At 41.5% G+C, this 23,719-nt stretch overlaps 1 protein-coding gene across 3 annotated transcripts in view; it reads left to right on the top strand.

Moving 5' to 3' along the window:
• IRAG2 (inositol 1,4,5-triphosphate receptor associated 2) overlaps positions 1-23,719 on the top strand; it is a 38,652-nt gene that overhangs the window by 13,764 nt on the left and 1,169 nt on the right. Inside the window, exons 15-40 of one of the 3 annotated variants that reach the window (XM_052690614.1) lie at positions 441-554; positions 818-919; positions 3,189-3,352; positions 4,889-5,003; positions 5,437-5,599; positions 7,355-7,432; positions 7,643-7,704; positions 8,554-8,619; positions 9,569-9,683; positions 10,773-10,920; positions 11,701-11,782; positions 14,610-14,656; positions 14,738-14,802; positions 14,928-15,044; positions 16,969-17,042; positions 17,185-17,251; positions 18,038-18,092; positions 18,178-18,205; positions 18,829-18,969; positions 19,379-19,513; positions 20,323-20,470; positions 21,360-21,403; positions 22,062-22,139; positions 22,245-22,309; positions 22,734-22,835; positions 22,931-23,035. In XM_052690614.1, coding sequence (XP_052546574.1) covers positions 441-554; positions 818-919; positions 3,189-3,352; positions 4,889-5,003; positions 5,437-5,599; positions 7,355-7,432; positions 7,643-7,704; positions 8,554-8,619; positions 9,569-9,683; positions 10,773-10,920; positions 11,701-11,782; positions 14,610-14,656; positions 14,738-14,802; positions 14,928-15,044; positions 16,969-17,042; positions 17,185-17,251; positions 18,038-18,092; positions 18,178-18,205; positions 18,829-18,969; positions 19,379-19,513; positions 20,323-20,470; positions 21,360-21,403; positions 22,062-22,139; positions 22,245-22,309; positions 22,734-22,835; positions 22,931-23,035 — 2,480 coding nt within the window. Of the gene's footprint in view, positions 1-440; positions 573-817; positions 920-3,188; positions 3,353-4,888; positions 5,004-5,436; positions 5,600-7,354; positions 7,433-7,642; positions 7,705-8,553; positions 8,620-9,568; positions 9,684-10,772; positions 10,921-11,700; positions 11,783-14,609; positions 14,657-14,737; positions 14,803-14,927; positions 15,045-16,968; positions 17,043-17,184; positions 17,252-18,037; positions 18,093-18,177; positions 18,206-18,828; positions 18,970-19,378; positions 19,514-20,322; positions 20,471-21,359; positions 21,404-22,061; positions 22,140-22,244; positions 22,310-22,733; positions 22,836-22,930; positions 23,036-23,719 lie in introns of all 3 variants that reach the window. The other 2 variants (XM_052690613.1, XM_052690615.1) reach the window with 2 other exon arrangements.

Below are 23,719 nucleotides of genomic sequence, written 5' to 3'. Positions count from 1 at the left end.
GTATACCTTGGATTCAAAAGTAATGTCCTGCTACCTATTGCAACTCTACACAGCTGCAGCAAGTTGTTGTGTTTACCTCTCAAGTACTGAATGAGATACAACTCCACCTAATGACCTGTAAAGGAAGTAGGAGTTCTTGCTTTTACTTCGCTTGGTAAAACCTACTCTGAATAAGAGGAAAACAAGTATTGACTTCTTGCCTACTTCTGACTTGAAACTTATATTGGATCATTCAAGAGCTTGGCTTGCTTGCTTTTTTTCTTTACTAAATCTCCAGGACATAATGTGTTTGAAAAGCTTTTGCAGGCTTCAAGTTTCAGTAGCTCTGACCTTCTGGTAAATACAATGCTAGGATACTTCAGAGAAATCTAAATGTCACTGATGCTGGTTTGTAATAAGGATGTCAGAATAAGCTAGCTGGCTCTTCTGTGTCTTCAAAGATTACCAAGACTGAATGGATGTCCCTGGATGAAACACTGGACCGTGAAGTATTGTTCTTACTTCAGGGACCTGAATATGCAGGAGAGAAGTTTAAGGCTGTCATGCAAAACCTGGTCAGTGATCTATCTTATGTGAGTAAGGTTGTGGTCTGTTGTCAGTCTTTTAATTACAACCCGTTCAAACATTATTAATCAGCTCATATTCGCTCTCTTTACAAAAAGTAAATGCAAGCAACTTACTTGGATGTAGAGTTGGGGCACTTCTAACAATATTATTTGGTATATACTATTCCACTGCTTATTAATTGGGTAATGATGAGTAGCATTAGACTAGTAGTTGGATTATTATTATTTTTTTTTTTAATCTTTATTTTCAGCAAGAAGAAGCTTCTGCAGCAGAAGAGCTTGTCAAGACTTCTTTAGAATGGGTAGAAGATCCTGATGTGAATGTGCAGCAGGCCTGGGAGAGAAAACTTGTGGTAACGTTTTTCTAATGCTATTTTCTGTCAGACTTGCTTAAAGTTTTGTGTACTGCCCCAGTATATCTTACTGTTGCATCCTATATGTGTTATTAGAGGTATGGCAGTCCATTTATGGGTCAGATATGGTATATAGGGAAAAGTATATTTTGTTCTAACTCTTAGGGAGCAAGGGGAAGGGGAAGGAACAACTTTTTACTCAACTGTTGGGCTTTTCTTGACTTGTCTTGTATGACACATCTCTTTGGTAACTCTGTGCTTGAAGGAAAGGGTAGATGAAGCAAGTAGGTTTGAAGTCAGATGACAACGCAGTCTAGTGTGAAGCTTTTCTGTCCATTGTTTGAAACTTCTGTGTTTCTAAAACACCAGTTTTCTCTTTTTGCTCTATTTGACTACAAGGCAGATGGTTCCTCCACCAGGAGGAGGAAGAGAGCAGGCTTTTTAACCAGATTCTCTTTTAAAAAGCAAAATGTTCAGCTATTACTAGATGTGCATCAGAAAAGGTTTCTACAGGAATATAAGATTTAATCATAAAATCATAGAATCATGGAATAGTTTGGGTTGGAAGGAACCTTTAAAGCACAGTCCTCGCCATGGACAGGGCTGCCACCCATTGGCTCAGGCTGCCCAAGGACCCAACCAGCCTGGCCTTGAGTGTCTCCAGGGATGGGCCATAATGTATACTTACTATTACTCTCATTTTCTCTTAAGACTTGAGGGTATAGAATCAAAGTAACTGTGGCAAGAACTTCTCCCTTTGTTAGCAACAGTCTGTGGATACTGCTCAACCCTCTTGCTCTTGTTCTCTCCCTGACTTCTCCCCTGGTTTTCCACATAACAGTGGTTTCTCAGATGGCCATCATACTGGATGTAGGTTTTTTTCCTCTAATCTGTTAAGAACTCTTTTACATGCTAATCCATTGTACTGCGTATTAATGCTATATATAATCTTTTTATTTCTCAAGTAGATGCAAAACCTCTATTCAGCCTACTTCGGTAATAACAGGTTACACCACAAAACATACTGCTTTAAGCTGTTAGCTTTGAAGCAGAAAGATACTCCTTTTTCTTTCCTCCAGTGTTGCAAAATATTATAGCTGTCCTCTCCATCCTTTCTTGGGCAGGAGGAAACAATTGTTAGAGTCATCCAGCCTTCCTGCACTGGAAGGATTTTGGTCTTGAAAAACTTCCTCCTGCAATATTTCTCAGCTGAAAGATGCATGTTGATTTACCTTTCATGACGTGGTCGTATTCCCATTAAGCATGTAGAGCTGAGAACTTTTGTTTTAAGTGTTGATCTGTTCTGGCTCACCGAGTTTTATACAATTAGAAACTAGAGTAGCAGAGGTTCGAGAAATAGCAGGATGCTTTAAAAACAGGTCTCCCATCCTCAGGGTTCTGGAAGCATGGAATGACTTCATGTCAAGCATATTGTCTTCACTTAGAATGCAGTGGATGTGTGTGAAATATGGTACAGGGAGCTGAACAATAGAAGATGCAAGAAAAAAAGCACTCTTTTTAGTCTTACAGGCAGCTTTTGTGGAAAGTTGGTGAGGTCTTTGGAAACTGGGACCAGCCACTGTCACTTTAAGCTTAAACACTTCTTTTTACCCCCTGTCTTCTGTAAAATACATTATGTGCATGCTTTGCTGGAATGCTTTAAATTATTATAAACAAGTAAGTTTCAAATATATCTGTGTGTGTATGTGTGTTTAAGCATATATATGTGATGACAGTAAACATTTTTTGCCTCATTCTGCTGGAAGATAGGGCATGTGTACAGCATAACAGTCTTGATATAAGTCTCTGCCACTTATGTGTCAAGCTATGGTATTTCTAATAGCAAGTGCTGCCTGCTTTGGCTGAGGAACTTATCTTCAGGATGTGGGCATTTGCTTGTGGCCATGTCCCATGTCACTCCAGTAAACCGATCTAATGAAAATGCTCAGGCTTTTTTAGTTCTGCAGTGTGGTACGTTATGCGCTGCTTTTCTTTTGTTTGAAGCTTGTGAACAATGTTAAACTCTAATGTGGCCCACATCTGTGGGATCAGTGTCTGTTCCCTTTGAACCAATGTAAGCAAATATGGCTTCCATGTTAAGCATTCTTTAAAGTCAGAGGCCTCCATTTTTTTTGCGGTAACGGATTAAGAGGACTGAATTCTTCTTTCTTGATATTTTATCCTGCATCACGTAATTCAGGGTTCTAGTTTACCCTGTGTATCTGCTCTTCCTCTAAACACGTGGCAACTCAATCTCAAAATTCCACAGGTTCTCAAGCAGGAGTTAGGAGAGAAAAAGCACCTTTGGATCCAAAAACTCAATCTCTTGGAAAAACACAAAGAATCTCTAGATAAGGATTTTATTCGAATGGCAAGCAACCTGAGGAGAACCAAAACAGAGCAGCTTCACCTAAGGAAAGAGCTCTCTGCCAGGTACCCCTTAAAAAATAATGTATTTCATTTGTATTAAGTGTATTAAAGCTTAGTGAATTCTGAAAGCATTTTTATTTTCCCCATGGATTTTTGGAGAATGGATCTGGTTTTAGTGTAACATTACAGCATGTGAGAGTTCAGGTTTGTGTATGAAATAACTTATGATCTTGAATTCTTACTTGAAAATATGAGGGAAGACCACAAGCTGAGAAGTTAGAAGGGGATAAGTGGGGGAGAGCACTGCCTACCTCGCAGGTGCAACTGTTACATAAACTGCTGATTGCATGTGAAGCAAGACCTGTGAAATACATATCTGTGGCTGTTACTGTTTTTGGTATAACTGAAGCTGTACTCCTGAGAAAACAAGACAGTGAGGTACCTCACTAAATATGAAAATATAGCTTTAAATCTGAGGTTTTTTAGCCTGTAGTTCCTGCTGGGAGATTTAATATAACAAATATGACAGCAAGTGATAATAAACCTGAAATCTTTCTTTCTTCCTTCTCACCTCTTCTCAGACACTTAAGAAGTGAGCTAGCCAAGTTGGGATTTTTTTTTCTAATTTTCTTTCCAGAAAAATTGATCTCAGATCTTTGTCCTAAACTTATTTATAGTGTCAGTCTTCCACCATCCTATGCTAAACTGTAAATTTTTACATGCTTGCCATTCCCTAGGTTCAGGATGCAAGCAGCTTACTAGCAAGGCTTTGCATTCCTGTGAGCTAATGCAGAGCAGTCACACTGCGCTCTCACTTCACTCAGATACAACTCACATTGTTAATGTAGACCTCCCACCTGCTCTTCCTTCACTGAAGAAGGAGCTGGCAAAAAATACCAATTTCTTAAAGAATACTGCTTTCATAGAGCTGCCTCTACATCACCATTCTTTGTGGTGGCTGCAACAAGAAAAAGAAATAATCGTATAAACGAGACAAAAAAATAAGCAAGTAAAATGCTTGTGCAGAGTGAAAGAGGCTTTTTGAAAGTGGTCAACTTTAGCACCTGTTCTGTGGTACGGAATCTGCTCACTGCCAAGTGAAATACCTTCTGGAGTACTGGGAGATCAACCAGAGGAAGCTATTACCTGCAGGCACAGCTCCAGGGTGTTTTTGCTAGAATGACTGACTCAATATTGATAATTTTATGAACTTAGACCAAGCTTTCACAATTTGATCAAATAAGATTTTTAATTTTGAGATGTCTCTGAATAGTCTATAAGCTTTCACTGTGACGCCCAGTTGGCAGAGACTGGCACAGCTCTTTTTCTGCTTAGTTAGAAACCAGGGAAGAATCTTAATTCTCTTCCTACTTCCAAAGCTACTATAGGGGGGGAAAAACAAACAAACAAACAAACTGCTTGCCTACTAGGTTAAATTGTTCTTCCTAAGCTGAAAGCCTCTGTTGCTCAGCCCTAGAGATGTAATGGCTGAATATGGTTCTTAATGTGTGTCTCAACGACTAGCATGTGTCATCTCCCAGGCATGCCTGCTCTAAAATGTCAGTAACGGATTGTGGTTTGTGCTCTCGCACCCTGCAGGCAACGTGAGATAGAAACTGTCAAACAGTTGCAAGAAGAAGCTGCTGGCCAGGCAGAAGCTCTTGGTTTGGAGCTGCAAAAAGCTACAAAGCAGCTTGAGGATGCCAACAAACAGGTAAGGGGCAGACTAGTTTCCTCTTTGCCGAAAAGATGCAGGCAGATGCAAAACACTGCATACAGTGCATTGCTGCTCTTGGGAAAGGAAGTCCTGCGTTCAGAATGGAGAGCCTTATTGCGAAAGTGGAACCAGCGAAGGAAGTAAAATGTGAGGGGGTGGTGACAACAGTTTGCTGATGAAAGAGGCAGCATCGCATATTTGTGGTGGCTTTAAAAAAAAAAAAAAAGCCAAAAATAGCTTCCATACACAGTCCACCCCAACTGTAAAAATGCAGAAGTTCAGAGAGAGCTTTATCACTTCCTGAGAGAAAACAGATGCAGTTCGGTTTTATCTACATGAACTGTAGAGGCTCCTTGTATTAGGCAGGGTATTTTTCTTATTTTCCTTTTTTTTTTTTTTCTTTTTTTGTTAAATATTGTTTTGTGCTTAGAGAGAGGACCAAGCTGAAGCCTTTCGCTCTGCCTGTGAGGAAGCTGCATCCCTGAAGTGCAAGTTAAAGGAAGCCATTTCTGAGCAGCAAAAGCTCAAGGATGTGAATGCAGCTCTAACAAGCACTTGCCAGTTGCTTCAGGAAAAGATGGAAGAGCAGAAAAGTGAGTAACTATTGGCGATGTGACAGCATTCATCTTTCCGTGGGCAAATACTTTATGGATAAGTTATGGCAAAAGGGAATAGTACTGACCTGCAGGTCACCTGTGGTAAAATGCTCTGTGAAAGTGAGTTGGGTGGGATTCCCATGAGTGTGGCTGGGCTGGAGCTGTGGACTCCTAACACTACCTACGAGGAAGGTTTAGTAATTCCATGGGAGCCTCACCTTTACTGAAGTGCTTTTCATATACCTGCATAGCCCTAACAGTCATCTCTGTGTCTTAAGCTTCCTGTGTCAAGGAGACTTGGGTTTTATGCTCTGTGTTCTGCTTGATGTTTAGATTTGCTCTGTGTACACAAATAACTGCGTGGTATCTTTGTTAGAAAGCAATCATGTCACTTCATTGTACATGTGCAACTTCTGCTATGGAACTATGAAAATTTATTTCAACATCTTGCTTGCTAATGTCCCCACTTTACAGAGTTGGTTGAATAAGTTGTTGGTTTAATTCCAGTGTACATGGCTTTTCCTGTCCAAATACACAAGTAGCTTTTGCTGCCAGGTAAAGCTAATTTATGCCCACTAAATATTTGGCCTCAGACATGCATTTCAAAGTGCAGTGTGCAGTGTGATTTGTGTTGGCAATAAGCTCAAGGCACATGAGTGTGAAATAGCTCTTACACACCCTTAGCTGTCCTGACTTATGGACAATGCCAAAACATCAGTCACATGTGCATGCTTTCGTGTTTGCTGCTTTCTTCAAGCTATACGGTGTTTTGTAACCAAAGGGCATAACAATGGAAATAGAACTGAAAGATGGCACTAAATAGATGAAGTGTTTCTGCAAGTCAAGCTAGCATGAATCAAGAGAACTCCAGATACTACAAAGGAGGCTGATGCCACTGATCTAAAATAAATAAACAAGACCTGAAGTTTCCTGCCTTGAAAATGGCCAAGACTTAGGCTATAAATGGCTCCAGGTAGTTTGTAGGAGTCTTTCTAAGATAAACAGAAATAAATTGGTAGCTCTGTAGGAAAGTTGGAATTTGTTATAAAGAACAGGATAAACAGGGTTGGGGTCAGGACAAGAACAGTGCTTTATATTGACTCCTGCAAAAAGGTTGGTGGGCTACTGCCTCTTCTGACAAAAGGCCTGGATTGCTTGCTTGTTTGTTTGTTTTTTTTTCTCCCTGACTCTCACTCCATTTCCCCACTTCCTCATCCTACATGATGAGGTAACAGATCAGAAAACCTGATAGATGAGGAAGATTGCTATTAAACCCGTGTCAGCGTGGCACAACTCCTTGTGTGTTTCAAATGTGGAGTGATGACTTGAAGCTAACTGCTAATGCCATCATTCAGTGAAAAAGCTGAATGACCTGCCTTTGGTTTTTACTTGGGTGCTGACACTGCTTATAGAAATCTTTCTTCCTTCTGCTTACTTGCGCAGTACTAGATTTAGTTTTTATATCCCAAGAGTCTTGTATCAAAATAAAAACCACCAGGGGCAGGCCCCAGCGTAACCAAACTTGAACAAAGAATGTTTTTAAGTATGAAGTGAAGCCTATCCCTGGAAGTGTTCAAAGCTGGTTTGGATAGGGCTGTGGGCAACCTTATTTCATGTAACCTTATCCCAGCAATGGTGGAAGTGCAGAACTCTATGGGCTTTAAGGTCCTTTCCAACCCAAGCCGTTGTGTGTAAACTCTTCGTACAAAACTTTCTCTTCCAAAAATCTGTAATAATCATTCATTTCCATAGGGAACTGTAACACTGACAGTGTGGGGAGGAATCCCCCCTTCATAGAAGAACAAAGGAGGCATAATCACAAGTTAAAAGGTTCCCAATTTTGTCTGCCTGATGGAACTTTCGAAACAAAGTATGCTTTTAAAACTATTTCCTGTGAAAGCTATTGTAAGTATAACAACACCAAAGCAAAACGTGATAAGTTTGTGACAGGCAGCATTGAGTTTACAGGCACTTTAATACTGGACTGCTCTTTATCAAATTGTAAGGGGCACTCTAAAACTGACAAATGTCTCTTCATAGCCACTGTTATTGCGCTGAGAGGGGAGCTGCTTACAGAGCGACTCTGTGAAAGGCTATATCAGGTATGAAGCTTGTCTGGTTGGGGAAGAAAAGGTAGGCTTGCACAAGAGGTGCTTTGGTGAAAGGGCATCTATAGCTGAGCTATGCTGCCAAATCACTTGTGGTTCTATTACTTCTTTGGCTGTGGAATCCAAATGAGATCTATTTGCCAAGCTGCATGACATTCTTCTCTCCCAGTAAAGATGGACTAGAACTCACTGGTGTGCTGTTGGTCTCAATGTAAGCAGTTCTACATGATGATATTGAATATAGATTCAGGGAGCTTTCCCTGATGCATGATGTGATTTATTACTTTTTTTCCCCAACTGTCCCCTTTCCCAGTCATATCCTTCTTCTGCAGAGAGGCTCCTTAAAAAATGCTTCCAGCATAAAGGGATTAGGATAAAAGATAAAAAATGATTTTTACCTCATGCTCCTCTGTGGAGATATGTTGGAAATTATATAACTCTAGAATAATTTGCTTTGAATAAAAATACTTTCTTCATCTTTAGGAGGAGGTGGAGGAGGAGACGTAGTGGGAAGACTTTCTCAACTGGCTCTAGTAAAAAAAATGTTATAGCTTATGGTCTGAGCAGTCTGAATTTAAAAGAGAATAGGAACGTGTTTATAAAGACAAACATAAGATCCTAAAATGTATCTTAGACTGTAACGAGAGCATCAGAGGAGCAGAATCAAAACTGTGGACCAGCTGCATGTGAAATAAAAGTTCTATTTGTGCGTAGAAGTCTGCAGAATTAAAGACTGAAGACAGCAAGGGGAAACAATTGTGTGTTTTTCCTAATAGTTGAAAATAATTAAATTAGATAAAACTCTTTTTTTTCTTTCTTTCTACTGTTTCTCCACTGCAACAGCTCTGTGTAGATGAAGAATCTGTTTACAGTCTGCTACCTACATCAGTGGAACCAGTGAGAGGGAAGGTAAGTGGTTCTGACCATTGCCAAGGCTGCTAAAACTTGATGCTTGTTTTAGTAGTATTTTCCTTCATTACTTGGGGGAAGAAGTCTCTCCTCATGAGAAACTTTGCCAAGTCAATTAAGTTACTTGATTGTATGTTTTATATACATATTTTTTTTGTATGTTTATGTATATGTGCACATACACAAAAGTATATTCAAATATATATTTCAAAGTTTACTATTGCTTCTGAACAGTGCTGTCACTTGATAAGGCACTTGATAAGGTGCCTTTTGAGAAGGATCAGAGACTGAAGATGGAGCTGCATTTCTCAATTTGTCTTCTATTAATCACTTTATACAACATTTGATAAAATGCAGCTGTGTTAATATTTCAGATGTTTCTTTTAGCCATCTGGAGATAATCCCTCTTCAGCACTATATGGCAAATAAATGGTGTGTGTCTGTAGGGTATGTGGGCAGTGCCTTCTCTCCATGCAACAGGGCTTAAGCTGGAGCTGTCCAGCTACCCCAGCTGAAGGAAACTCTTTCTGCTTAGTAGGTGCCAGGCATTGGGCAAGTGCTCCCTATCTTGGTCTGCCTCATCGTTGGTCTTACTCTGGCTTTACTGGAGACAGAGAAGGGGGAAAGAATGGGGTGGCTTTGGTTTGGTTTCTTTCCTCTCCTGTCCTTCACACCCTGCATTTATACCTTCCATCCTTTTTTCGTGTTATCTACTCCCAAATGTAGCTGAAACCAATATTACCTGCTACAATTGTGAAGTTGGAACTTGAATTATTCTACCTCTTTTATCAGTTCTGCCCATGAAGGATTTAAGTTTTTTCTAGAAAAAGTGTGGGTGGAGGGAAATAGCATAAATTAGTATTATATAATGCAAAAACAATTCTGCATGTGTGTGGCGCTGATGGCACCAGTACATTTATCATGGTTGAACTTAAGTACTTTTTTTTAGGGCAGCAAAGCTGCTAATAGAAAAACACTGTGGAGTGAGAGACCTACCCTGTGCACTGACTTTCCCAGGACCTTGCCATCTGATATTTCATACTGGAGTCTTACTCCTCTGCTAGGTAAGACCTAGTGATCTCTGCCAATTTTCTGCCTCTTCCTGAAGTACAGAGGAGTTAATAAGTTGTATAGAGCAGTCTTGCTGCAGCCAAATGTGCTTCTAGATTGTGGAAAGCCTGCTGTTGGCTTTAGCCTATTTTGCATATGATCTGAGGTTGAACCATGCTTTTAATGCTTTCAAATAAAGGTCTCAAAAGGTGGCTGTCTGTTAGTCTACCAGTGGTCCTCAAAAGCATAGGGAGCCTATTGAACAAGTCACACACGCAAGTATACTCCTGGCAAGGTACTTGAATTGATGGGACTTATGTTCTTCCTATTCATCCTGTTGAACACGCTTAAGGCAGTGAGTGGCATCCTGCTACTGAGATGGGGACAATCCTGATTTAAAAACTCAGATGGGTAGCATAGTTTTTGAGAATCAAATAGTAGTATTTCTGACTTCTTTCTTTATATGTTGTTTGTGCTTTCCTGCAACTCTCAAGCCTTACTCCACTGCACAGCAGAGTGCACTTGGGACAGTATTTCCTCCATAAGTAAAGCTGGTAGAACACAGTGACTGTTCTAGTACAAGCTGTGAAATACCCAAATGTAATCTAGCCCCATACTGGGGGGAAATAGAGGATAAACTTGTTTGATTGTATGTGCTTTCTAAAATGCACTAACACAGTGTGGCTGCAACTTGCTGTATTATTGTGATCCTGCCACAAAGAAGGCAGGTTTTTGTGTCTTGCATCAGTCAAATATTGTTTTAAGAAGTCCTCAAAGATCTATTTTTTCCACTGCCCTTTACCATAAAACAACACTTCACTAGACCAATACTTTGCCATACAGAATGCATGGTTTCTGTGACCTGACTGATGGACAAATCCCTTTCCTTGGGTGCTACAGAGAAGTAACACCCTGTACATACCTCCATGTACAAAAATAGGCAAAGCCCGGGTAATCCAACCCTTCATACAAGGCAAAAACTTTCTTAATCTTTTAGATTGGTCTGTTTCTTTATTATCTCAGACCAAATAAATGAAAATTGATGTGACTGTAACAACTTTGCTTGTGGCCATGCCTCTTCATGCTGCTTTCACTTTCTACAGATGCTCTAAACCTGGAAACCTCCTGCCCAATTAACTTTCCTGTGCACAGCTGGAATCCCCCTTGCAGATGGAGATCTGTCACCAGCCTCTTTGAAAGCTGTGGTCTGTGGCATGCATCCATTTCAGATGTGACATCAGTAGGGTACAAGTAAGATGGCAGGATAACCTCTTTCGGGTAAAGGGTGGAAGACTGCTTGGGATACAGCAGGTCCTGGAAGAAGCTCAGCACACGCTAGGTTCAAAAGATGAGCATCTCTTAATATATTGGGCACTCAATGGCCAGCTAATGGTGTTTTGGGGGGAACACTTTGCTCCTCTTTTCAAGAGTATTATTAAAACTTTACTGAACCACTGGTACGGCCATCAGGCAGATATGGTGGCAGTGAACAGCATTTCATGCTGAGGCAGAAGGTAGGTGTTCTTGTGTCTATTTCAGTATTTAACTCATGATGACACTTGCATTTTGGAGCCAAATTCTTATCCATTTTAAGGAGAACTTTTTTTGGCAGAATTTAGTGCAAGAATTCTAAAATCTTGCCTATCAAACTGCCTCCTTAGATCTCTTAAACAGATTGAACTATTTAAGACTCTGTAAGCAAGCTAACTAATGTCAGTGAATATTTAAAAAGCAAGCTAAGGATGTTCCTGGAGATGTAGAAGCAGGCAGTCTGCAGCTTCTGAGGAAACTCAGCAGCTTTTGAAGCTTTTGCCATAGGTTTTCTCTAGAGCAGTGCAGTGTGGAGGAGGTTGGGAAGGACAGGTGGTGGTTCTTGCTGTCTGGGGGAGGAGGGATTGATGTTTGTCATGAATTTCTCTTGGAGACCAGCTGTCTGACTGTACAGATAGCGGTGACTTTGGTTGTTATGTGCTTAAGGCAATGTATCTCACTGTTGTTCAGGCAATATGCAAATAAAATGTGTATTGCCAGGTGGAAAATATACTCTGCTGGTGGCTATACTGATTCAGACCTTCCTGTTTCCATTACAATGATGGACTCTTCACTTACTGAGGTGAGTGCTGTCTCTGATACCCCAAATGTAGTTCTGAATGGGTTCGTGCACTTTGTGCCTTACAAACAGACAGATGGAGATTTATCAGCACTGCAATGGAGCTGGCACTAGCCAGCAGGGTGCAGAGATGTTTTTTTCTGGGATATTTCCTTCTGCTTGGGCTCTATCCTGGAATACTGTTACTGACCTAAAAGTATTGATGTTCATGTGCCACTGGGTTATGGTTTTAGCTGGGAGATGACTTTTAAATGGTTTATAGGCTTCAGCCAGTGCTCTTTGAACAGAAATGCTCTGTTTTGCCAGGAAAGTCTGTGACCTCACCACATTTATACACCTGTAAGTGATGACAGGATTCTTTAGTTGTGAATGCTGCCTTTCTCTGCACTTTCTCCTATGTCTGTAACAGCTGAAAAATGATGTATTTGCTGTATGTAAGCCCTTCCTTCAGTCATGTGCTCGGATATGCTTTCACTGCTGTAGTGAATCCTGCATCTATCAAACTGCTTCCTCCTACTGTTTGAACTGTCAGTCAGCTTTCTCATGGTGATAGCCACATGAGCCATGGCTCAGCACTGTGCTCAGTGCTGCTTCACTCACTGCTGAAATCCAGACCTCAGCCCTGCTACACAGCGTGGCTTTCTAATTAGCTTGACAAGCTATAGCATGGGCAGGGGTAAAAATTGGTCGGTGGTTTCTGTCAACCTGGAAACAAGTTGTGCAGCACCAGTGAGCATGCAGCCTCAGAGCTGCCCTGGTCTCAGTGCAGCGCAAAGTGAGGCAGAAAGTGCAATGAAGGTAGAAAGTGGGAGATAGATACTGCCTGTGGTCTCAGCACACTGCTCAGCTGGGAAAGAGAAGGTGGGGAATTCACTCCCTGGTGCTGCTGCTGCTGCTTACGTTGTCTTAGAGGGGTAATTGCAGTGATTTTAATCCTCCTGGGAAGCGGCAGCTTTGCAAAGTTGTTCAAAATGTCTGTCCTTCATCGTTCTGGAGTTTTCTGTAATTCCAACTGGACTTGCAAGTGGCATTTTCCTTTTCCTAAAGGAAAACAAGGAAAAAAAGGAAAAATGTAAGTATTAAAGCTTGCCCTAAGGAGGAGGTAAACAGACTGTGTCCAGTACCTGTTCTGAAACCTGTGATGTGTGGAGACATTTGAATAACCCAGATTAATAGGAAAGGTATCTCTAGTTCTTTTTATTTTGCACTGTGGTTGCGGATGTGCTTGACCAGGCTGAGACCTTCTGCATGTAAGTAACTCCAGGGCTTTGTCAGTGATGTCATTGTAGGAGATAGATCAGGAGATACTAAATAAAGGAATGCTTGTGAAGCTAGATCAGAATTGGGCATTTTATACTTGTTTTGATGGTATGAAAGTAAAATGTATAAAGTGTTTTAGTTGTGGTTGTTTTAAGTGTAGACTTTGCAATCCCAATACAAGCAGCCAGTATGAGGTCTTCAAAAATGGAGTTGAGGATTTTCCTTAATTGCAAAACAGGAAACTACTGAGGTTACCCAGAGAGGTCATGCAGGATGCTGTGTTGTGTTAGTCAGCTCCAGGTGCCATCTGCTTTGTGTTGGCAGTGCATGTTTGTGCTTCAGGAATCCTTCAGAATTCTCTTCTTCATTCCAGTGCACCATTCATCTCTTTTCTTCTCCTCAACTACTCCTGTAGTCCTACTGGCCTGAACAAGACTAACACAATGCTGAACTTCCTTAAGCTTAATAGAGAATTCAAATAGGAATAAAAATAGCCTGCATTTGCATTAGAGGAAACATTGGCTGGCTGAGGCACAGACTCTGCGAGGGCAGTCAAGCTCTAGTGGAGGGGAAAGAAGGATATTTCCCATTCAGTGTCTCTCCTTGCATATTGAAAGGCTAAAGATGATCTTGTTCTCAGCTGTGATGCAGTAAGACTTGGGACCGGAACCACACTGCAGTGGCTAAAGGCACATGAGCAAAACTAGTTGTTTTTTTTTTTTTTGTCTGTGCAGTCAAGTTGTTAAAAGTAATGCACTTATCTACCTAAATGAGTGGAATATTTATAGCTGAATGGAGTTCTGTGCACTTATGACCTTGAAAAATGGGTGCACCCTTAAGCATAGCATTGGGATAGTAAAGTGGTATAGTAATACATGCTTTGGTCATGTGAAAATGTGTTAGAAGCTAAATGTGTTTTCAGGAACAAAATTATCTCATTAAATTTCTGCTGAGAGTTATCACTCCTAACAGTAGTGTCACAGTAAGCTGTATGATATGAGTAGAGGTGGCTATAGACTTTGTGCTCATGTACCATCTGGTTTTCTGCTGCTGAGGTAATTCAGGTACAGCTGGAGTAATTAAGATTTTGAGATGACACGATCAGAGGGCTGGAGCATATCTGTTATGAAGAAAGGCTGAGGAAGCTGGGCTTATTCAGCCTGGAGAAAAGAATGGTCCAAAAAGACCTCATTGTGGCCTTCTGGTATTTAAAGGAAGCTTATGAACAGGAAACTGACTCTGGTTTGGTAGTGATAGGACAAGGGGGAATGGCTTTGAACTGTAAGAGGGGAAATTTAGTTTAGATGTCAGGAGGAAATTCTTTACTCAGAGGGCAGTGAGGCGCTGGCACAGCTGCCCAGAGAAGGTGCGGGTGCCCCATCCCTGGAGGTGCTCAAGGCCAGGTTGGATGTGGCCCTGGGCAGCTGGGCTGGTGAGGGAGCAGCCCTGTCCATGGCAGGGGTTTGGCTGGGTGGGCTTTAAGGTGCCTTCTGCACAAGACATTTGATGGCATAAAAAATTTTCTACTTGCAAGGCAACCTGATACTAACTCTTTTCTCTTCCTGTTAAGATGGACTGTGCAGAGCCGTCAGTACCACTTGGTCTGATCCCATCCAGGTCAGGTTTTGTGTGAGGCTTTAAAAGTATTAAGATTGTATAATATGGATGAGCATCTAAAAAGTAACTTTGTTTTGACAGTGATGGCTTAACTTCTCCCCAAGAAGTTCTTACATCCTCTTCAGAAAGCACTGCGCCGGTAACAGGTAGGGCCCTTAAACCAAAGTGCAGGTGTGTAAATGTCTTGTGCTGAAACTCTCAAAATAGATATGGTGAAGTCTCTGCATTTACTGACTGATAAGTGCTCTGTCTTCTGTGGCCTGATACCTAGGCAGCCTTGTGATGGAGGAAAAGCCACCCAAGAACTCATGCGCAGAGGAGGAAGTTGTGCCAACTTCTGCGACAATGGAGAGAAACAACGATCAGGATGCAGCTGGTTCTGTGTCAGGTACAGTAACTGCTGCAGCCACACTGGTGTTCGTGCAGTGAGGAAGCAGTTTGCTTTCAGAATGCCTTTAAAATGAAGAAGCTGAGTAAGAAACTAACTTCAACTTCTGAATTTCTGCTGTTGCAAACACTCACACCTGCAAGTGCTCTCAAAGCTAAGTAGGAGTAAGGCTGTGCCCAGGAAGGTGCCTTATAGTGTTGTATGTAAGCATGAAATAACTTGGTGAAATCAGCTGGTGTAACACTGTGTGGGTGCTAAACCCCAGGGCATTTGGGGAGGAAAAAATCTTTTCATTGTTTCATGAGGTTTGGTAACTGTACTAAATGGCATTTTCCTTTGAAGTTGATATTTAGAGTGTAAAAGGATGGGGTGGGCCTGGAGGAGAGATGAGATGGAGACCTTTGTGTATGGTCCTGTCTTTCCCTATAGTAACATGTATCCATAATTATCACTTTTACCAGATTTGCTGGGGCTTCTCTCACTTAAAAACTAAAAGCAAAACAAAACTAGAGCGTGTGCGTGGCTGATCTGAATAAGCACCACAGAACTCGTGGTTGTTTGTAACTATCTTTAACCTTTACCCAAATATAGGGCTCTTTTCTTGTCGTCGTTTCTTGTTTTGTTTTGTTTCTTGGGTGCTATCTTCCTGAAATCTAATTCAGTCTCCTTTCTTAATATATTTTCTTTCTACTAATTTGCCTTTGCAGTTAATTTTCATAGTTGATGAAAGTACCTTTAGCAAGGAGGAAACAGACATGCAAAGCAGATCAGGAAGAGTCCAAATAGCTTTAAAGTCTGAGATCCTGCTGCTAGCTTTACATCTCCCAGCAGAAAGCATTTCTAGCATTAGGATGGGAGTGTTGTTGAATCTGCATTTGTGATCTTTAATACTAATACACAATGTCTTCTAAAGGTGCTTGGGAGCCAGGTTGGATACTTGGAGCTGTGGAAAAAACAGCAGGGGCATAGGGAGCACTGAGCAGGGGACGTTGCTTATGTGAAGGATGAAGAGAGAGAGCACTTCAGACCTGAAACTTTTCTTTTCTTGTGCTATTTCTTTCTGTGCATCTGTGTATGTGGGTGTGTGTGACTATATAAACAGCAAAAAGAAAAAAGAATTCTAGATGTTCTAAGAGCTATAAATAGCTGCCAGAGTTACTTGCACACAAGAAATCAGTTTAACTCTCCAAGATTTCCTTCAGTTTCTTAAATATTTTCCCTTTAATAGCTGTCTTTTTGGAGGTTATTTTTGACTGCTTTAAATGCTTTCTACACTATGGCACTTGAAAGAATTCGAATTGGCATCATCAGTTCCTGAACTGAGCGATTTGTTGCCACCAGCCTTTTGGCAAGGAGAGCCCTTCTGTTGGCTCTGCCAGCACCCTACTGGTTGGTGGTTTTTCTGAGTAGGAAGGGCAGCCCAGGTGTCAGGTGTTGGAAGCTTATAGGCTCCTGATATACCACAACTCTGTGCATTTCTTGACCTGGTTGTGCTCGAGATGCTCTGTAATTTGGTAGCTGAATTAAGTTTTGTATCTGATGTGTTGTCTGATGTTTCATAGCATGAAGTTGAAGAATTACAAACGCTCTCTGCTTCTTCTCTAGCTTGTGCATGGGAATTTATCTCCTGTGCTAATTGAAGTTGAAATAAAACTCATTATAAACTCTCTCTCTAAATAACAAAGAAAACAGCTGGGCGGGGGGGGGGGAAGGACAGAAAATCCAAGAGACTATTACTTGAACTTCTGTGACTTCACCTGGAGCAACTCCGGTCAGAAGTAAGTCTTGCTCATAAACATGTACTGCGTGTTACTACACTTTTTTTTTGAGGTCTGTTGGTCAGTGGCTGGTACTCTGGGTGTTGGTGTGTTGGAGGCTTGTTTTGATTGTATTACATTTCTTTTCTGGAACGTTTTTTTTCCAGAACCTGACCTCATCAAGAAGGAGTCCACCTCCATGATGGAAGAACACAAAGCAGATCCCATGAAGAAAGACCTGGTGAGAGTCCTGGTGATGTGGAAATGTTGAATTGTTTGGCTGAGTGGTGGTGATGCAAAGCAGCAGAGGATGGGCCCCTCCAGGGCTTCTGCAGCTTTTGCCTTGGTCTGTGTGCTCATGTTTTGTTTTTTTTTGGGTTTAGGAGATGGAAAATGAAGCTACTAAAGAACAGATTGAGGTAACACCAGCCGTGGTTCCCAGCAGGAAAGGTAAGAGATTTGTTGAGTTCGTTTGCTTAACTTACCAGGTGTGTGCCTTGGTCACCTGTGCCAAGAGCTGTGCGAGTGGGTGTAGAAAACTGCCTGGGCTGTGCCAGTAGTTGTATGAGGTTTCTGTTTTTAGGGATGGATGTTGCAGTTGAACACCAGAATTGGATTAGCAGTAGAGAAAGGAAAGATGTTAGCATACAAAGACTTGCTTCTCTGATTTCTGCAGATACTGATCTAACCAGCTCCAGCTTCCTCTAGGCAGGAGGAAGAACTTAAGAGCTGCAGAGGAGCTGGGCTGTCTGAAACTGACATGCCTCCTCCCGAGATTTGTAAAGCAGCATCCTTTATGCTAACTAAAATTTAGGGTACTGTGTTCCAGATTAACTGGAAAATGCTTCTGCTGAACTGTGCTTAGTGATCCCCGCTCTGTCACCTCACCTTTTGCCTTTGGAGGAGAACAGCAGCGAGTGATGGTGTAACATTCTGAACCTAAGGGTTGAAAGCTTAATCCAAAGTTTATATTAAGCTTTCCCATGCACGCAAGATGTGAGTTGAAATCACTTGAACTAACTTCTGTGGTTCCATGCAAGTGTCAGTGCTTTGTTGTTGCTGTTCTACTGGGGTACACAAGGAAAAAAAAGAGTTTAACACAGAGGAATTACAGCCGTGGCTTCTGCTGGAGCTCCAAAAACTGACACAAACCATTTTGGTGGGCTGTTGGGTTTTTGGTTTGTTTTTTTTTTTCATTTTGGTTGAGAAAGTTTTTTTTTTTTCTTTTCTTTTCAGGGAGTTCACCCACTACAGGTGGCCTTAAAGGAGATAAAGCAAAGCAAAATGAGCCGTAAGTGTTCTGATTTTCAGTGATACCTGCATATGGGAATTCGGAGTGGCAGTCTGTTTCATGATTGCTTCTTCTTATCTCACAGTGACTCTCCGAGTGAGAAGGAGGTGGAGGTAAGTCTCTACTGCCTGTATCCTTACGTATCATGGACAACAGAAGGGCCTCGTACATAAGCCATTAATTGTGGATTGCTATCTTTTCCCATATAAAAGGAGGGTGCTGAGTAACTTAAACCCAGTCTACTTTTGTGAATTGGCTTTTGAAGTGTTGTTCCCAAGTATGTTGACATAAACAATGTGTCTGTATGGCACAAATATGGAAGGGCTGCTATGTGAAAAGGTGGAAATCTGTTAGACTGACTAAAACACTGTTACAACTGAAACACTCATTTGCAAGGGTGAAGGAGAGCAGAGCTGTGACCTCCTCCTGGCAGAGTGTATTGGTTTGGCCCATTTTTCAAAGGACAGATGGCAGGCTGCATGCTGCCAGGATCTCATCTGTCCTGGCTACAGATTATTTTCTCCATCGCTATAGATGGAAGGACTGGCTTTGGGGAAGCAAGCCATGTTTGTTTTATCTTCTGTATCTCTTCTGTAACTTCATTATGGAGTATATTCCAAAATGTCATTTCAGCATTCATATCTACTTTAAAAAAAAAAAAAAAAAAAAAAAAAAAAAAAAAACCACAACTCTGCACTGCTTGGATTGTTCTGAAATCATTTTGTTTCCACGATAGGCAGAATTTCTAAGGCTGTCTTTAGGTTTTAAGTGTGACTTGTTCACTTTGGACAAGAGGGTGAGGCTTGAAGAAAGATCCCGAGAGTTGGCTGAAGAGAACTTGAAAAAGGAGATTACAAATGCTTTGAAGATGCTGGAGGTGAGTGTGAGGTGCACGGAAACAGTGGTTATCAGTGTCTTCCAGTATGGCACTCTTTCTCCAGAATTTGTAGTACATCATGAACTAATCTGAACAAAATTAAGTGATGAATTTAAAGTAGGAGGAACTTAGTATTGGAGGGTTAACCTGCATCTGAGTGCTCAGGCAGTAGGGAATTTTTCTATTGCACAGGTGTCCAGAAAGAACCCTGTACTTGATTGATTTTATGCTAGTTAAGCTGAAATCTCTGCCCACTGGAGCTTGCTATCAGGGTACACTGAGTGAGGCTGTTGAGTGCCAGTGTGGTGACTCTGAGCTTGAACACTGCCCTTCAGCATCATCAGTTGAGTTTGCCCATTGTTCTCTAAAGACAGCTCACATTTATTTTTCTTTTCCGTGTGTTTGTTAGGCTTTAGTTCCTTTGTGTGAAGAAGATAACCAAGCACAGGAAATTATTAAGAAGCTGCAGAAAAGCTTGCAGTTTCTCAGCCAGTATGCAGCCAGAGTTGCCAGCAGAGCAGAGATGCTGGGAGCTATTAACCAGGTAATGCTTCCCACATACACCTTTTGTATAAAAGCTTCTAGTTGTTGAGGGTTAGCAGTACCTGTTGGCTGGGCTTCTGGTTTCAGGACTAGATGTGGGAACTCATGTATGCAGAGGAAACTGACCAGTAAGGTCTAGTCCTGGCTCTGCCTTCTCAGACTGCTGCATGTATTGCTATTGGGAATCACAGGCATTGTGAGAACGACTGCATTATGGAGGAACACAGCACCAATGTGGTCCTGATTTAAAATAAAAAGTGAAACAAAACAAAAGAAAACTGGTAGCCTAGGGCTGCTTACAATAGAGAGCACAAAGATATAATGTGGCAACAGCAGTCTTGTTGCTCTAATGATAATTCCCTGCCTTCTGGGAAGGGTCCTAACAGGGCTTTGGAGGAAGCGTAAGTGAAATATATGGAAACTTTTTAAAAATCTAGTCAAATGTTGTGTGTAAGCATGTGGAAGAACAGCATGAAGATAAGTCTTGACAATACTAGTGAATGTGTAGTGGGTGTTCAGACTGTAGCTCAAAGAAGGTGAGTTATAAGGACTCAGAACATTAAAGTATGAACCACGTTAGAATAAGAAAAGTCACTGAAGAAATGAAATTTGCGTAACTTTGGTGTGAAATGAGAGATGGGTTGCAGTGAAACTTTGTAGATGTGATGCAACATCCTCTCACTTCTGTCCACTATGGTACAAGATGGGAGTGGATAGATGATGACGGGGAAAATAGAATCTTAAAATCTAAGCACAGTGTAGCTCCTCAGAGGGCCACTTCATTGACTTACGGCCGTTTCACTCTGTCAGGAGAGCCGTATCAGCAAGGCTGTGGAAGTAATGATTCAGCACGTGGAAAACCTGAAGCGCATGTACGCAAAAGAACATGCAGAACTTGAGGAGCTGAAGCAGGTCCTGCTCCAGAATGAGAGGTCATTCAGTTCTCTTGGAGATCGAGGTAACTCAAACCAGCCTGTTGGGCCCTCCTCTTGTTGCGGTTTGCCAGGCAGGCCTGTCTAGTTAAGGCTCAACCTCTGAGGTAGAGAGATTTGTATGACTGATGTATCTCCTTTTCTAAAACTAGAGGAAAAATACTATGTTACAAGCAAAGTTGTATATAAAGTGTGAGGAACTGTGGGATAGTGGGAAGAAACACTGCAAGGATGTGGCAGTGTTCTGGCTTTTCCACAAGTGCATTGGGTATGGTGATGGTAATCTTACTGCTTCTGAGCAGTACATTTAGGTGCTTGCTCACTCTGCAGTGTTCCCAGCTGTTATTGCTATGTAGTTTAGTTTTGATTTTGTAGGTGCTTGCAGTCTTTTCTAAATTTGAATTTCAGCTGCTGAACTGCAGGTGCTCTGAGTTTCCCCCATTCAGCAAATGGTAGAGTGGTTGGGTTCTCAGACAGTGTCATGAACTTGTGGCTTTTCCAGGAGGAGTGTGAATTTCCTCTGAAATGAAGCGTGCATTTTAAGAGCAGATAAGGTGGTCTTAGTTGTGCACTGCTAAAAATCAGGAGCCTAAACCACAGGTTATTCTTAAATTTTGTCTACGAACCATAAATTACTGTAGAGATTGGCCTAAAACAGGGTGTTTGACTTGATAATGGTAGAAACGCTGATAGCAACAGGAATTGATCCTTGCAGAGGATGTGTAATATATGCATATATTCAGAACTTATCTAGAAATAGAGAGCTTTTTTCCCCCCTGAAATCTCATTTCTGCTTTCTGGGAGCATTTTGATGTACTCTCTGCTTAGGCAGATACTGCAGAAAGTCAGACCTCTAGTTGCAACTAAAACACACTGCATTTGTGTAAACCTTCCTGATGTCTAATCTGTTCACAGATGAATCTACAAACAAGAAGCTCCCCAATTCCTTTAACTTCAAGGTATGGCCCTTTTAGTTTAATGTGGTGTGTGTGTGTGTGTGTGCGTGTGTGTGTGTGGTTTCCTTTGCCAAGTCATGCACTGGCACTGTGGTGCATGCTTGACATGATGGTTTTCTCTCAAATATGGGCTGGTGTCATCAAACACAGACATATTTTCTCATTTGCCTTGATTCCCCCTTTTCCTCCAGACCCAAGGGAGTTGTGTGTGGCCCCTCTTAGGGCAAATGAGGGGTTCACAAAAGCTGAAATGACTGTGTTCTCATGTAGCAGCTAAGAAATATTGTTCACATGTGGTTCTCCTATTGGTGTTACAAGAGAAGGGTTTAGCACAGATGAAAAAATGAATTCAATTCCTGTTGACTGGAGGAATTCCTGTGAGGGAATGCATTCACTTTTGGTGTTTTGCTGGAAGCTGTGTGCCCAGCCTCTACTTAAGTGGGGAGGAGCAGTTAATCTGGGAAGATGCTACTTAAAATAAATAAATAAATAAATACATGCATTTGGGGCTGTGTGCATCATTTAATTGCTTGTTGTGTGTCACTTCAAGCTAAGTATCAGTGTTGAGTTTTCACAGTTTGTGCCAAAACAGATGGTGTCTTGTGCACTCAGTGAGTAATCCAGTCATTCTTTGAGCCAGTAATGCCTTTTATTCCTGCAGCCATCACCATCCTTACGAAGAGTTAGCATTGCAACATTGCCTAGGAGCTCCGGAAACGCAGGTGTTGGGGTGCCACTGGTGAGTAAGGGCTCTTGTGTGGTGAGGCATGTGTCCCTTCTCAGAAGTGGCTGAGTTTCACTGGGAAAAGGCAGCTGCACTAAGTGGCTTGTGCTTCTTCTCTAGGCCCAACTGCAAGAACCTGTTGGAGATGAATGGAGTGATAAATTCAACAGGAGATCAAGCAGTTGGTAAAGTTGCTCGGCTTCTTCTTTGTCTAGGGTTAAATAATTTTCAGCTCAAGCTGTGCCTATATAAAGCAACCTATGGAGCATTCTGAGGTATAATAACATTAGGCTGCATCTTTCACGTTAGCTCTATGTGCTTCAGTAGGTAAATGAGCTTTTGTGACTAAATGCTGCAGCTTTTCTTTTTTAAATCTCTCAACCCTTAATTGAAAAACTATGTTCTCTTACATTAGAACTAAAATACAAAAACCAGGCAGCTAATGTTAATGGATTGGATTTAATTTTTAAAAATCCCTGATTTTAGGTGACTAATCTTGAAACTTATTTGTCTAAGTCCCAACCAAATGAGTAGGCTGCTGCTAAACTTGTACTTTCATGATATGTTTCTGGTGGGGAAATTCAGGCAAGTACGTTTAAAATATGACAGGGGACGACTAGGAGCAAGGCAAAATGAGAAGCGTCCTTCCCTGCAGCGATTCATTAGCACCTATTCCTGGACAGAGTATGAGGATGAACATTCAGAAACTAAGTAAGTTCCATGGCAATGTCCTCCGTGTTATGAGCTGTCAAATCAAATGCTTGATGGAAAAGCTTTGGAACTGTTGCTTGCTTGCTTGCTTTTAGAAATGAGCAGCTGGAGTTGCCTGCTGAAATGCAAGAACAGCTATCAAGAAAGGAAAGTACCTCTGAAAAAGGAAAGTGTCCGTCAAAATGGAACCTGAAGTCAGCGTAAGTTTCTTTTGTTTTTTTCCCCTCACGTGGTTGTGAGGTAAAGCAGTGGATGGCTGTGGGAAGTGGAACCAAAGGTGTCACTTTGGCTTTTGTTCTCAACACTGACTGCTGAAAAAAAAATGAACCAGGAATGAATAACATCAGATGCCAGACTCGCCTCACGAGGGATCTGTTAGCAACCTTAAGTGGGAAGGTAATGGGGAGATAAATGGGAGCTTCATGCTGCAATCCTACTTTTACTACTCTGTGCCTGTATAGCTGAGCTTTGAGCTACTGGGGCGTGTGACATCTACTCTCATTTTAAAAACGCACACAAAAAAACACCCTGGATTTTTTTTTTATTGAGGCCTGTGCAGCACCTAGTAGCAGGCACAAACTGAGAGACAAGCAGTTATCACCACCGAGTCTAGATTATTGCAGCTAATTTCTCTGGGCCTCCCGGGTCAAAGAAGGCTGTCCTCAAGAAGAAGAATCCTTTCAAGAATCCTTTTACAGGAAAGGAATTGTGTTCTGTACAGGAAAAACTGCATGAATATCCTAAGCTAAACCTATAGTTCAAGCATTCCTGGGCAAGGAGACAATTGCACGCTAGCATGTAAAACTGAAAAGGCAGCAGAAAGAACAATACAATACATTTACTTTCGTTCTATTGTTGGACAAAGAATACATGTTCCCAATTTC

Source organism: Tympanuchus pallidicinctus, unplaced genomic scaffold (genome assembly GCF_026119805.1).
Source record: "Tympanuchus pallidicinctus isolate F22 unplaced genomic scaffold, pur_lepc_1.0 scaffold27, whole genome shotgun sequence".
In the NCBI taxonomy this organism is placed as follows: domain Eukaryota; kingdom Metazoa; phylum Chordata; class Aves; order Galliformes; family Phasianidae; genus Tympanuchus; species Tympanuchus pallidicinctus.
This window is presented reverse-complemented; position numbering and strand designations above follow the sequence as displayed.